Source organism: Podarcis raffonei, chromosome 8 (genome assembly GCF_027172205.1).
Source record: "Podarcis raffonei isolate rPodRaf1 chromosome 8, rPodRaf1.pri, whole genome shotgun sequence".
NCBI classification, from domain to species: domain Eukaryota; kingdom Metazoa; phylum Chordata; class Lepidosauria; order Squamata; family Lacertidae; genus Podarcis; species Podarcis raffonei.
In genome coordinates, this window is record NC_070609.1 from 72,267,675 (window position 1) to 72,282,165 (window position 14,491).

The window sequence follows — 14,491 nt, forward strand, 5'->3', positions numbered from 1 at the left end:
CGAATTTGTTTTGGACTACAACTCCCATTCGCCCCAGCCAACATGGCCAGTGGCCAGCAAGGGTAGGAGTCAGAGTCCAACAACATCTGAATCATTTTGGGGAGGGTTGTTCCGATGCTATCAAGTGTGTGGATTGGTGTTCTGCAGCAACTTTAGCATATTGTGCAGTAGGTGTGGGGAATCTCAGGATGTTACTGAACAAGAATTCCCATCATCCCTGGCCATTGGCCATGTTCGCTGGGGCTGATGGGAGTTGTAGTGCAGGAGGGCTGACTATTCGCCATAGCTGGTGTGCCGCAGCAATGTGTCGGTTCTCTGGTCGGTTGCGAAGCCCTGTGGGCTGGATGATGTGGGGATCGATCTTCATTGGGGTTGATGCTTGGAACAGCTGGATCATTCAGTATCCTTCTCCAGCTGGATGAGTAAGTTTCTGCCACAGGTGTCCATTTTGATTTATTTTAAAGCTCATCCTCTGTTGTTGTTTTTAATGTTTTGTAACAGGTGTTTTGTTCTTAGCTGTTTTTAATTACTGTATTTTTCGCCCTATAGGACGCACCGGCCCATAGGACGCACCTAGATTTTTTGGGGGGGGGGAAATAAAGGGGGAAAAATTATTTCCCCCCCAGGCGCGGGGCGGGGGCGGGGGAAGCCCGAGCTTCCCCCGATGCCAGCCCCCAGAACGGGACCCAGAGCGATGCCGAAGCTGCGTGCAGCTTTGGCATGGCTCTGGGAGCTTGCGGGGCTGGAGGAGGGGGAAGCCCTCCGCCAGCCTTCTAACCAAGTCGGGGGACAGCAGGAAAGGCGCGCTGCGCCTCCCGCTGTCCCCCGAGTTTGCGGGGCTGGCGACCGGGAGGAGCAGGCTTTTCCCCACCGCCAGCCTTCTAACCAAGTCGGGGGACAGCGGGAAAGGCGCGCTGCGCCTCCCGCTGTCCCCCGAGTTTGCGGGGCTGGCGATGGGGAGGAGCAGGCTTCTCCCTCCCGCCAGCCTTTAACCAAGTCGGGGGACAGCGGGAAAGGCGCGCTGCGCCTCCCGCTGTCCCCTGAGCTTGTGGGGCTGGCGGTGGGGCTCTCCTGAAGCCTGGAGAGTGAGAGGGGTCGGTGCGCACCGACCCCTCTCGCTCTCCAGGCTTCAGCGAAAGCCTGCATTCGCCCCATAGGACGCACACACATTTCCCCTTCATTTTGGGAGGGGAGAAAGTGCGTCCTATAGGGCGAAAAATACGGTACATATCGAGCACCTACATTTGGGACATGTATGGAAGGCAATTCCTTAAATAATATTCACAAAATAAAATCACCGCCATCTTCATCCTGATAATTTTGGCTCTCAGAACCTTATCAGGAAGCTTTGCCTTCTCATTACACCTGAACCTGGGATCATCAAGGTTTGCTTCTTCTCCCTGTCATGAGCTCCATGTGCCATTGAGGAATTGGCAGGATTTGGCAACCCTAGATGCTGGCGGAGGAGGATGTATTTTAGAATCTTGACTTCTGGGCCTTGCATTTGCTGCTGAGCCTGCATTGCTTTTTTATTAATGTTTAATTGTCATAAAATGGTTCTAAAATGTTTAAATGGTCTGTTGACTGCAAATAGAGAAATGGCGGTGGCGATGCTATTAGCCAAATATAGATCTCAGCCTTGCTTGCTAGTTAAGGGTTGTTGCCTTGTGTTTTGGGAGAGGAGTTTTCACGCTCCCTAACAAGCCACCACAACTAGCTGCCCATAAGCTATTAGGAAGAACTTCCTAGTGGTGTGAACTGTTCATGACAGGAAAAGACTGGTTGTGTTAGAGATGCAAGCAGAGGCTGGATGTCCACCAGTATCCATTGCTTTCCTGAACTGGTAGAGGGAGTTGATTTTTGATGTCCTTTCCAACAGTATGATTCTGTAAGGTATTCAGAAGTTGGAGAAATGGGTCATCGTTTGGCCCTGTCTCCATGTGCCCCTGCTTTCAGCCTTCCTGGCTTTGGGCCTGATAGTCATATACTTGTCAACTGTTCTGATTTGACCGGGACACCATGGAATTACAGAAGCCATCCCTGTTTCTGATTGGTTCTTGAGATGTCTCTTTTTGGCTCCCGTGCCTCTCTTTTCCCACCCACCTGCCTGCCTCCCCCTGATGCTTGCCCACCCAAAGCGGAAACACAAGTGCCACTTCCAGCTCTTCCTCCTCCCCTATAGAGATACGGAAGAATGTAGACCGAAGCGCTGCTAGCACTTCTGGCCTCCAAGAAAAAAATAGATATCCACTCTCTCAGTGCAAAAGTGTGCCTCGTGGTTCATCATCGAGTGGCTAAGAGCTGGAGTGGCACCATTTTGCACCACTGATATTTGGAGTTTCCAGATTGCTTACCGGAAGTTTAGGTTGCATTGTGACTCTACACCTTTCCCTATATTTATGTCTGTCCCCCTTCACGCCTCTCAGCCACCAATCAGCGCGCTGCTGTCTACCCAGCGCGCTGCTGAAACTTTGGTGGGTGCAGCCCCGAAAGACGCACGTCCTGATTTTCCTCTGCGGCATGTTGGAGGGTATGCAATGAATCTCACGCAGTCTCAAGCAAGAGCTTATGTCTCTGTCTCCCTTCTTGCAGGGCGACCATAGATGAGGTGGAAACGGATGTTGTGGAAATAGAAGCCAAGCTTGACAAGGTAAGTTGGTGGAGCTCACACAAACACGCACAGAGGCAGGCAAGTCCAGTGGCAAGGTGGTTAACAAATATGTGACCTCGAGATGCTTCTGGACTCCAACTCCCATCCTGCCTGACCATTGCCCCATGCTGGGAGTTGGGAGTCCATGAAGGGCCTGTGAAGAGGGATTGACTGTTAAACCACTGGGAATTGTGGCTCTGGGAGGGGAATAAGGGTCTCCTAACAAATCTCAAGGGACGCGGGTGGTGCTGTGGGTTAAACCACAGAGCCTAGGACTTGCTGATCAGAAGGTCGGCAGTTCGATTCCCCAAGACGGGGTGAGCTCCCATTGCTTGGTCCCTGCTCCTGCCAACATAGCAGTTCAAAAGCACCTGAAAGTGCAAGTAGATAAATAGGTACCGCTCCGGCGGGAAGGTAAATGGTGTTTCCATGCGCTGCTCTGGTTCGCCAGAAGCGGCTTAGTCATGCTGGCCACATGACGCGGAAGCTGTACGCCGGCTCCCTCGGCCAATAAAGCGAGATGAGCACCGCAACCCCAGAGTTGGCCACGACTGGACCTAATTGTCAGGGGTCCCTTTACCTTTACCTTAACAAATCTCAGCACCCTTAACAAACTACAGATCCTCCCAGGATTCTTTGTGGGGAAGCCGTGACTGTTTAAAGTGGCATCATAGCGCTTTATGTGACTGTGGCCTGTATCTCAGTTGTTTAAAAGCTGTTCCTTTTTCTTTTTTTTTTTTTTTTTGCCCTACTGCTGCATCTCTGGATGGCCTAATTTTTGCTTCTTTAGGCTGTTGTGCTAGATTTCCCTACACTTTGTTACATTTCTAATAATATTTCAGGGGTTCCCCGGCTGCATGCGCCCCCTTCCCAAAGGCACTGGTTTGCATCTAACGCTAGCCCTGGACCCACTGATGTTAATGAACTTGACTGACTTGGGTCCTTTAATTTCAGTGGGCCTCCTCTGAGTAGGGCTCGGTTGGATAGAATTCCTCCCAAAGCATCTGCTCACAGCAAACGGCATGCAGCTCGGTCTGCTGTGTGTGGGGACCGAACAGCGTTGCAGAAACTGCCACGTTGCAGAATACGCCTCCCTTTCGCTTCCAGAGGCTTCCTCCAAGCCACGCTGGTGTGTCCATCTGGGAGCCAGATGTGGCCGGCAGCTGCATCTTTTTGGGGTTTTCTTTTTTCGTTCCCTGGAATCGGATGCAGCAGCTCGGAGACGTTTGCCAGCACCCATTTCTCGGCCTTGCCAGATGACAGAAACAGAGGGAACATGAGTGGAGCAGCCAAAGGTTATTCTGTGTGCTGGCTCTGACTTGCACCTACTTCTCAGCCTTGGGCAACTCTCCTTGCCCTCTGCTTACTTATTTGGAACATTTGCTCTAAGTTATTCTGCCAAAAAGGCTCGCAGAGCAGCTTGTGAGTAGCCAGTTTAAAACAAGACGGTTTCTGCTCACAGGTATGCAATCTAAAAATGCACAACACATGTGGGGGAAAAGAGACAGGGAAGGAAGAGGGCGGAAAAGCAAACTCAGGCGCCAGTTATTGTTGTGCCCATTTCTGACCGATGCCCCTTGTCCCACACTTCTTTCCTTCGCAGCTGGTAAAGCTATGCAGTAATATGATAGATGCCGGGAAGGCCTACCTCATCACCAACAAGCATTTTGTCGGAGGGGTCCGGGACCTTTCACAGCAATGCAAGAAGGACGAAATGATCTCGGTAAGCAGACGGCATGCAGCACTGCCCCACCAAACCCCAGATCTATGAGGAACTAAAGGGTGAGGTGCACAGGGTGCCTGCCCTCTCAGCACTGAGCCATTAGAGCCGGCCCTACCCTTGGGGAGAGGGAGGAGGCAGCCACCTTGGGAGGCTGATTTTAGGCATCGTGAAAGAGCGTGATTTATTATTGCTCTATTCTTACTGACAGGGAGAGGAAGTGGCTTAGACTGGACACCTTAAACCGTGTGTGTGTGTAACATTTGCTGCACTGCCTCAGGCAGCAAAATACCATGGGTGGGCCTGGGCGGGCAAACTCTACTAATCTACTAATGCAGTAGTTACCAAAGAGGGCAGGATTGCCCCTGGGAGGCCAATGAGATTACCTAGGGTTGTGCTCAGAGGCAAGGGGGTGACAGGAAGGGGTAAAAGAAGCAAGCAAGCAAACAAACAAACAAAACCCCCAAATCTATCAGACTTGGAAAAACTGGTATCACTGGATCAAGTTCAAGCATTTTGTTGAATTCATTGAACTAAATAGTTTTCACTGGATTTTGAATAAATGTGAAATTAATTGTTACTGTTTTGGATTTTATGGTGTTACCATCTTCCTTAGTGGGTTGTGCAAACTGCTGTTCTTAATAATATTTTTAATAGGGTAGGGGGCACTGGGGATGAGGTTATGGAACCAAGCGGGCAATGGTTTAGGAACCACTGTGCTTATGTGACGAATAGGATGCAGAGCACCTGGTGGTAGACTGGACGAGATTCAGTCTCTGGCATTTCCAGGTAGGACAGGGAGAAATCCCTGTCTGAAACGCCAGAGTCATTGCCTGCCAGTGTTCTTCAACTTTGGTTCCTCATACATTGTTGGGCTACAACCTCCACCATCCACAGCAAGCCACAGTCCACCCACATTTGGTACTGCTTTGAATGTTGCCTGCCTGCAACCCTGGAGAGCCACTGCTGATCAGTGTGGTCATTATTGAGTTAGATGTGCCCATGTTCTGATTCTGGCTAAGGCAGCTTCCTATCTATTCGTAAAATCTAATGCAGGGAAGCAGATTCAGCCGTTGAATTAGTGTTCCCGGAGGAGGGGTTGAGAATTAGATACATGTGACATTTGCACAACAATGCGGCAGTGACAACCATTTCTGAGCAAGGTCAGTCTTGAGTATTTGAGAGCTGAGAATTTCAGCGTTTCCAGAGGATCACTGTGGGTTTGTGTTTCTTTTGTTTTTCATTTTTGCAAATTAAAGCACCAAATCAGACACGTGCAAAATTATCCTTCCTGCAATTGCAGGCGCAAACCCACCATTTTCTGTATTTTTGCAAAAAGGGTAAATGCATAAAGCTGTTTGGATCTGGTAACTCAAGCTTAAGCAACACACACACACTCTCTCTCACACACACCAGGCTAAAAATATCTGAGGAGTCGGATGCCTCAAGGAATCGCATCTCTTTCTGAAAAGCCAGAAAGCAGAGATGATGCATCTGAAGTAGGTCAGCGAACATCCGCTATTTGGGAAGAGGGAGGATAAGTCGTTGCAGAGGGAACTGAACAGGAGTCGAGGCGGTACCTTTGGGATGGGGATCAGAAGGACTGGGAGAAGCCTCTTGAGTTCATAACACAAATTGGGGGTGGGCAGAATTTCAATTCATAGTGCATTTAAAGGCGGACCTACCCGATTTGCGCAGGCCAAAACAATATGAGAGCTGAAAGACAGCCATCCTTCAAAATCCGCACTTTTCCAATTTTTGCAATTCAGTGCTCTGGCCAAGTCATGCATACAAAAAATGCATGTAACTGGGGTAAAGTGTGCATAGAAATGCATATGAGCAAAAATCACATTACATATACATTGTATTAGGGAAAATGTAAATATTGGGAGAAACATGCTTTGCAAATGTGTGTAGATTAGGCAAAATAGCCCCAGGCAAGCATTATGTACAAAAACGCATATAATTGGAGTAAATTGTACATATATGTATGTGTGTGTGTGTGTGTGTGTGTGTGTGAGAGAGAGAGAGAGAGAGAGAGAGAGAGAGAGAGAGAGAGAGAGAGAGAGAGATACAAACATTGAACATTATTGGGCAAAATGGTTTTGCTAAATTGTGTTTTATAGTCAAAATTGCACACAAATGTGTGTATATTTGGAGAAATATGCACTGCAATGCTGATGTGGCAGTGTTCCCACACTGATGTGGCAGTGTTGGGAACTGAACTTGACTGGAAGAATGAGAAAGTGAAATGCACAGACTTGCGCATCACTGGTTCTGAGCTGCACCTCTGAGAACATCAGGATGGATTTGCCTGTTCATTTTTCTCAGGCAAGCACCATGTTCTTTGAAAAGTGGGGTACTCTTTGCCCTGTGCACAGAGCACTTGTAGAAATCTCACCACAGCAAACGGGGGTTCACCATCATGTACAGCCAGTCTCCCAAAGAGCTCAAGACAATGTAGATATGAGGGTCTTCGTCTTGTAATCTAGGAAGTGGGTCTGGCCTGCAGACCCAACCCTTTTCTCCTCTATCCACCCCCACTCCCCACAATTGCCCAAGTTTGATAGGTGGGTGAGGCTGAGCGCAGGTGACCCAGGAAGTGAAGGATGAGCACGTGGGCAGAGGGATGAGGAGAGTGGTGCTTGTTGAGACTGGAGCTAAATTAAAGGGGGGGGGAGGTGTTGTTTACATCTACAGTAGTACCTCGGGTTAAGTACTTAGTTCGTTCCGGAGGTCCGTTTTTAACCTGAAACTGTTCTTAACCTGAAGCACCACTTTAGCTAATGGGGCCTCCCACTGCCGCCGCGCCACAGGAGCACAATTTCTGTTCTCAACCTGAAGCACAGTTCTTAACCTGAAGCACTATTTCTGGGTTAGTGGAGTCTGTAACCTGAAGCGTATGTAACCTGAAGCGTATATAACCTGAGGTACCACTGTATAAGGTTCTAAGCACAGAGGGTTTTTTTGGGGAGGAGTTAGAGTTAGGGTGGTTAAGAAGACAAGTCTGGAGTTAGAAGAGACAGAGAAGAGAAGTCTGTGGGTTGGGCTAGTCTGGCGTGAGAGAGTGAGAGAATTTGTTAAGAGGAGTCAGTCAAACGGTTGAGATAACCAGTCAGAAGGTATTAGGAAGGTATACGTCAGTAAAGAAACTAAAGATACTGACAGGAATATTATCTGAGAAACCATAAACTTGTTAATGTTTGTAAAATAAACTTGGTTTTTTTTCTTGGTTCACTTTTAACATCTGTCTGGACTCAGTGTTTTACCAGAGAGTAACGGGTTGGTGGCAGCAGGGAAGCGAGCACAGTGGTGGCACAGGGATCAAGAGACCGTTAAACGTCCGGGGACCCTGTGTGATCGCCACAGTGGTGCTTGTTGAGACTGGAGCTAAATTAAGGGGGGGGGGTGTTTACATCTATGTCCACCCCCCACTCTCCCTTTCAGGCCTCTGTTCTTCTCTCACTGCCATGCCTCTCTTCCTTCTGCAGGAATGCCTGAACAAGTTTGGAGACAGCCTGCAGGAAATGGTCAACTACCACATGGTAAGTCACATCCTGCCACGAGTTCCTTGGTGCGGTACGGCTGTGGCTGCATTAAGTGATGTTTCGTAAACATTATAAAAGTCTTTCACACTCAGTGCCGTTAACAGACCTGAAGGTCGCAACTCAGCTGCCTTGCTGATTGAGATCAAGGCTGATCTCTCCCACTGTCCTGCCTCCGAGAGTGGACAGCACAGACTCTCCAGTGTCCAGGAAGTTCCAAGGAATCACCGTCTCTTAAGGACACCAGATGAACGCTGCTGGATCGGGTCAAAGGCCCTTTTAGTACCATATCATATTCCAACAGCGGCCAACAAGATCCCTCTGGGAAGCCCCCAAGCAGGACTTGGGGTGCAACAACAACTATCAGGGCACTTGGGTGGGGGCAGCTCTGGCGTTCTTGCCTGGCTCATGGGCTCCTCTGTTCCTGTGACTTTGGAGGAGGTGGGGTGGTGGCACTTGAGAGCTGGACAGGAACTCAGACTGCTAGTGTGGGGACCTTTGGTCTTGGGGCAGGAGTGTCCAAGGCAGTGCAGATATGCGCTGTAGGAGCTGCTTCTCAAGGGAAGGCCCATAGCTCAGTGACAGAGCATCTGCTTTGCATGCCAAAGGTCCTAGGTTCAATCCCCAGCATCTCCAGGTAGGGTTGGGAGAGACTCTCTGTCCGAAACCCTGGAGAACAGCTGCCAGCCAGTGTAGACAATGCTGGGGTAGGTGGACCAACAGTCTGACTTGGTATAAGGTAGCTTTCTATGTCCCTGTCTTAAGGGGAGTTGGTGTAGCTCAGTGGTAGAGCATCCGTTTTGCATGGAGGAGGTCCAGGTAGGGCTGGACAGCTGCTGCCAGCCAGTGTGGCCAATACTGAGCACATTGGACCAACTCAGTGTGAGACACCTTCCCGTGTTCCTAAAATTTAAGGGAAAGGGTCACAGCTCAGGGCTGGAGCACCTGTTTTGTTCTATCCCAGACAAAAACACTTGAGGAGGGGTGTAAGCAGAAGGGCATGGCCTAGGAAGGAGGGGTGTGGCCTGGGGAGGGTCCCCAGGGCCAGCTGGAGAGGTCTGGAGGGCTGCATTTGAACCCCCCACCAGCTCTGAGACCCCCCACCCCTGCCTCAAATACTGCTCTCATTCGACGCTCATTAATAATAGCATTTATATAGTCCTTCCTGACTGCCGCTGCTGTGATCTGAGTTCACCCGTCCCTCTAGCCAGGGCGTTCCACATAAGCTGCTGAGTTAGCTCTTCAGCAAGCCAGGAACTGTGTCTGTGGAGTAACTCCAGACAGAGGGAGTGGACGGCACAGGACGGCTGCCACTCTTTTGGAGAGGGGCGAGGGGGCTTTGAAATAAGGAAAGGTTTTCTCCCCCACCCAGCCGCAGCAGGTCAGGGATGGTGCAGGCTGTGTTTCCGCTCCATGTTTTGAATTTTTTTGGGGAAAATCAGTCGCCGGGAGAAAGTCTGACAGGGGCGTCAATCCTCAGGGCTGTAAAATCTGGGTCCAGAAGGGGAAGGCATAAAACGGTTTCCTTCTCAATGACACTCCTGGGGTGGAGGACGAGGGCCATACAGTCTCAACCTCAGTTTTTCCATGGGTCTATTGACGTTCATTCTAGTACAGTGGTACCTCTGGTTAAGAACTTAATTCGTACCAGAGGTCCGTTCTTAACCTGAAAGTGTTCTTAACCTGAGGTACCACTTTAGCTAATGGGGCCTCCCGCTGCTGCCGCGCCGCTGGAGCACAATTTTTGTTCTCATCCTGAAGCAAAGATCTTAAACCGAGGTACTATTTCTGGGTTAGCGGAGTCTGTAACCTGAAGCGTCTGTAACCTGAAGCGTATGTAACCCGAGGTACCACTGTAGTGGTATGGACTTGGCCTCAGTAAATATTAATTAGTTTTTATTCTTAATTATTTAATATGCCACTTGCTGCCCAAAACAGGATTCTATCCAGTTGCACAGGCAATTAAAATATAAGCATTAGTTATTAGAATATGCAATAGGCAAGAACAGTAAAACAACACAGCAATTAAAACAGGAAGCGCAGGTCTAGATTGCGCTGATAAGATTTCATTCATTTGCTTGCTGCTTTTAGAATCCTCCCTTTCTTGCAAGGAGTTCAAGGCAACATATACATGGTCCTCAGTTGCTCATTTTATCCTCACAACAGCCCTGTGAGGTAGGTTACGCTGACTGGCCCAAGGTCAGTGGCTGAGTCAGGGTTTGAATCAGAGTCTCCCATGTTGTAGTCAAATGCTCTAACCACTTCACCAAACTGACCATTAGGTACAGAGATGGCACCGAGTAAAGCCAGGCATTGAGAAGGGGTCCATCCATTGTTAAAAACATATCTAAGGAAAGGTCCTTGTAGGTCGGGGGGGGGGAGAACCTCAGGCCTGGGGGCCTAATACGGCCCTCCATGTGTCTCTACATGGCCCTCACAATTATCCCCAGGCCACACCCCCTCTCCTCAGGCCACACCCCTCACCTGTCCTGTTTTAGACCACAATTTTTTTTGCATGGTTGGAATGTGTCTAATGCCTCTAGCTTGTCTAGGAGGGGGGTGGTGAGAGGTACATTGGTTGCTCCACCCACTTTAGCCCCCGGCCCCACCCACCACTGGCATGCGGCCCTTGGAAGGCTGCCCAGGAGGGAGTGCGGCCCCTGGGCTGCAAAAGGTTCCCCGCCCCTGTTGCAGATCTTCTCAGCAGCCTCTATATCCTTTCAAATGCACCACATCTGGGCGCAGTTAGCTGTGATTCTAAAACTAGATGCTCTCCCTTAATGGAGAGAGACAAGAGACGGTGTCGGAAAAAAATCTAGGTCATACACACGCACACACACACACAGCCCAAACACCCTTCAGTTCGTTCAGCTTTCAAGTTTGTGCATCTCCCGCTGAGCAGCAAGCTTAAAATACTCGCAGGGCGTTGGATTGGCATTTGCGGGGGATAATTTCTATTATTTTTTGAAAAGTTGTTGGTAGCACTGTGCCGAAATCTGTCCTCCCCCAGATTTTCAGCAGATAATTTCCAAATGCAATTTATTTTCCCGTTACTGGTGGTTGGGAGGGAAACACGGGGGGGGGGAGGTGTATTTTTTAGTTCAGCACCAGTTGTTAGCGCATGACAGGGATGGGGAACAACAGCAGGCCTGGTGGAATCAAATGAGGCATTCTGGACCTCTCTGCCTGAGCCTCAGGACTCTTTTCAGGCCACGCCCCCTCTCCTCAGGCCACGCCCCTCCCCAGCCCTGCTCTGAACTCTCCTTTGGGGGTTTTTGTGGCTAGCTGGGAAGCATCCTTTAGTTCTGATCACGCCTCTTCCTGCTTGCCTGGATGGGAGGACAGAGAGGGCTGTGTTTAGAAATTAGCTTGCTGTACAAAGGGGAGATCTGCATCCGTGGCTGCACCCATCTCTGCCTCTGGTCACCAGGCCCAAGGCTCCATGTTGCTGGAGCCTGCAAAGCTTTTTGCTTTTTGCCGCAAGGCTGGCAGGTTGGGTGCCGGGCGAGCCTCTCCTAGGAGAGTGTCCAGAGGCTCCCTTGAAAAAGGTTAGATGGACCAGTGTGCAACATTTTATGTACCCTCCCCTGAGTGCTCCCAAACCTGCAACACAGGTTTCAGCCTTTGCTGAACATTCTCAAACATTTTTCTCTGAGCCACACCTTCAGTATAGAAATTTGTGCACACCAAACTGAATTCTTTATTGCTAAGAAATATATTGGAAAGCAAAAAGAAACAACTACCAGTGCTTGATATATAACATAGAGCACAACTACTTAATAATATAATACAGCTACATAAGAACATGAACCAAAATATAATTCTAAACAAACCTCTTGCATATTCTGCAAATGAAAACATTTCTTTATACTATACTATACTATACTATACTATACTATACTATACTATACTATACGGGATGCGGGTGGCGCTGTGGTCTAAACCACAGAGCCTAGGGCTTGCCGATCAGAAGGTCGGTGGGTAGATTCTCCGCGATCGGGTGAGTTCCTGTTGCTCGGTCCCTGCTCCTGCACACCTAGCTGTTCGAAAGCACGTCAAAGTGCAGGTAGATCAATGGGTACCGCTGCGGCGGGAAGGTAAATGGTGTTTCCATGCGCTGCTCTGGTTCGCCTAACAAATCTCAAGGGACGCGGGTGGCGCTGTGGGTTAAACCACAGAGCCTAGGACTTGCTGATCAGAAGGTCGGCAGTTCGAATCCCCACAACGGGGTGAGCTCCCATTGCTTGGTCCCTGCTCCTGCCAACATAGCAGTTCAAAAGCACCAGAAAGTGCAAGTAGATAAATAGGTACCGCTCCAGCGGGAAGGTAAATGGTGTTTCCATGCACTGCTCTGGTTCGCCAGAAGCGGCTTAGTCCTGCTGGCCACATGACCCGGAAGCTGTACGCCGGCTCCCTTGGCCAATAAAGCGAGATGAGCACCGCAACCCCAGAGTCGGCCACGACTGGACCTAATGGTCAGGGGTCCCTTTACCTTTATACTATACTGAAATGTTTAAATCCTTCTTTGATTGCCCTTGAATCTTCCTGCCACACTTGCCATCCTCTCCTGCCACATCAATGCGGCATGCCACACCCTTTGAGAACCACTGGTTTAAAAAGCATTATTCAGAAGAGTGGTTTTCCACAACCCACTGAGGAAGATAACAACAGAATAAAATTCCAAACTGTAACAATTCATTGCACATTTGTTCAGAATCCAAGTGAAAGGATTTAGTATAATTATTTTGACAAAGCTGATGAACTTGGTCCGGTGATACCAGCATTTTGAAGCCTCTTAGGGTACCTCCTGCCACCCCCTTGCCTCTTAGCAGCCCCCCCAAGTAATCACACTGCCCCCTGTGGTAGTGGGGAGTACTGCTCACTTTGGGAACTGCAGCTCTTTTCATAAAAGCACCTGTTTCTGCCTTCCACACCAAATGAAAAATACACAAAACTGCCGCCGCTTGCAACTCTCCTTTCCCAAGGGCATGCTGCTCCACACAGGGTCCTGCGCTCTCATGCGCGGAGATCTGTCTCCGGGGAATATCTGTAGATTGACTCAAACATCTTTCTGCCGGGCGGCGAAGCCTGGAGCAATCTGGAGGGGGAGGAAAGTTATTTTTAGTGGTTTTTCTGTTTCTGTGCTTCGTGCCCCCCCCCCCACTCTTGTGTGCCCATGGGGGCGGGATTTAGCACATTGGCTCATCCCCTGCTCCCTGTGTAAAGGCAGAGGGAGTCGTGAGGCTGCAAGCAGCGCTCGCTCTGGGTGTGCGGCGCACGAGGGTTTGGCCTTTCAGTATCATCGCAGAGAAGCACCGTCTTCTGTGGCAGCCTAAGTACCCCCCAAATAGGCGTTATGTGGGAGCGGCAGGGACAGAAAACAGGCAAGGCGGGGTGACTTCTGCTGGATCCCAAATCTGTTCAACTCGGTCATGTGACCCGTCAGCTTACCCTGGCAAAAAGGGGGTCACACTCTATTTCAAAGGCTTGTTTTCCTTCTGCTGGGAGTACATTTTTCCAGCTTCCAATCCTTAGGATTTACGGGCTAGTTTCCGAGCCACAGGACGTGGGTGGCGCTGTGGGTTAAACCACAGAGCCTAGGACTTGCCGATCAGAAGGTCGGTGGTTCGAATCCCCGTGACGGGGTGAGCTCCCGTTGCTCGGTCCCTGCTCCTGCCAACCTAGCAGTTTGAAAGCATGCCAAAGTGCAAGTAGATAAATAGGTACCGCTCTGGCGGGAAGGTAAATGGCGTTTCCGTGCGCTGCTCTGGTTCGCCAGAAGCGGCTTAGTCATGCTGGCCACATGACCCGGAAGCTGTCTGCGGACAAACGTCGGCTCCCTCGGCCTATAGAGCAAGATGAGCGCGCAACCCCAGAGTCGTCCGCGACTGGACCTAATGGTCAGGGGTCCATTTACCTTTACCTTTAAGTCATACTCTATTTCAAAGGCTTGTTTTCCTTCTGCTGGGAGTACATTTTTCCAGCTTCCAATCCTTAGGATTTACGGGATAGTTTTCGAGCCACGCATTTTGTCCCAGAAGTCATTTCGTGTAGGGATTTGTGAAGAGGGGCCATGTTGCACTTGTTTTGCATGCAGAAGGTCCCAGGTTCATTCCTTAGCATCACCAGTTAGTAGTCGGAAATATTCCTGCCTGAGACTCTGGAGCGCCCAGTAGGCAACGCTGAGCTAGACAGACCAGTAGTCTGAGTTGGTTTAAGGCAGTTTCGTAGAATCGTAGAGTTGGAAGGGACTTGTTGGATCATCTAGTCCAACCCCCTGCAATGCAGGAATATGCAGCTGTCCCATATGGGGATCAAACCTGCAACCTTGGTGTTATCAGCACCACGCTCTAACCAACTGAGCTATCCAGTCAAAGTTTCCTATCTGTTTATTGAAACCAGCCCTTTATTTACAACCATGAGGACTCGCGCCTTACTTTTATCTTTGCAGGAAATGTCGTACCTCAGAGATAGACTCAGCATAAGGAGGTCTTCTACATGCTCCTTCCTAAGAATGAATTCCTCTAGCATCTCCAAGAAAAAGACTCCAGCTGACCTCCAGCTGTTTCAGACTAC

The 14,491-nt window shown here is 49.7% G+C and overlaps 1 protein-coding gene across 1 annotated transcript in view; it reads left to right on the plus strand.

Annotated features, from left to right (window-relative positions):
- ACAP3 (ArfGAP with coiled-coil, ankyrin repeat and PH domains 3) overlaps window positions 1-14,491 on the plus strand; it is a 151,774-nt gene that overhangs the window by 57,586 nt on the left and 79,697 nt on the right. The window contains exons 2-4 of the mRNA XM_053400800.1: window positions 2,593-2,650; window positions 4,254-4,373; window positions 7,862-7,915. Of these exons, the coding sequence (XP_053256775.1) occupies window positions 2,593-2,650; window positions 4,254-4,373; window positions 7,862-7,915 (232 nt within the window). The remainder of the gene's footprint in view (window positions 1-2,592; window positions 2,651-4,253; window positions 4,374-7,861; window positions 7,916-14,491) is intronic.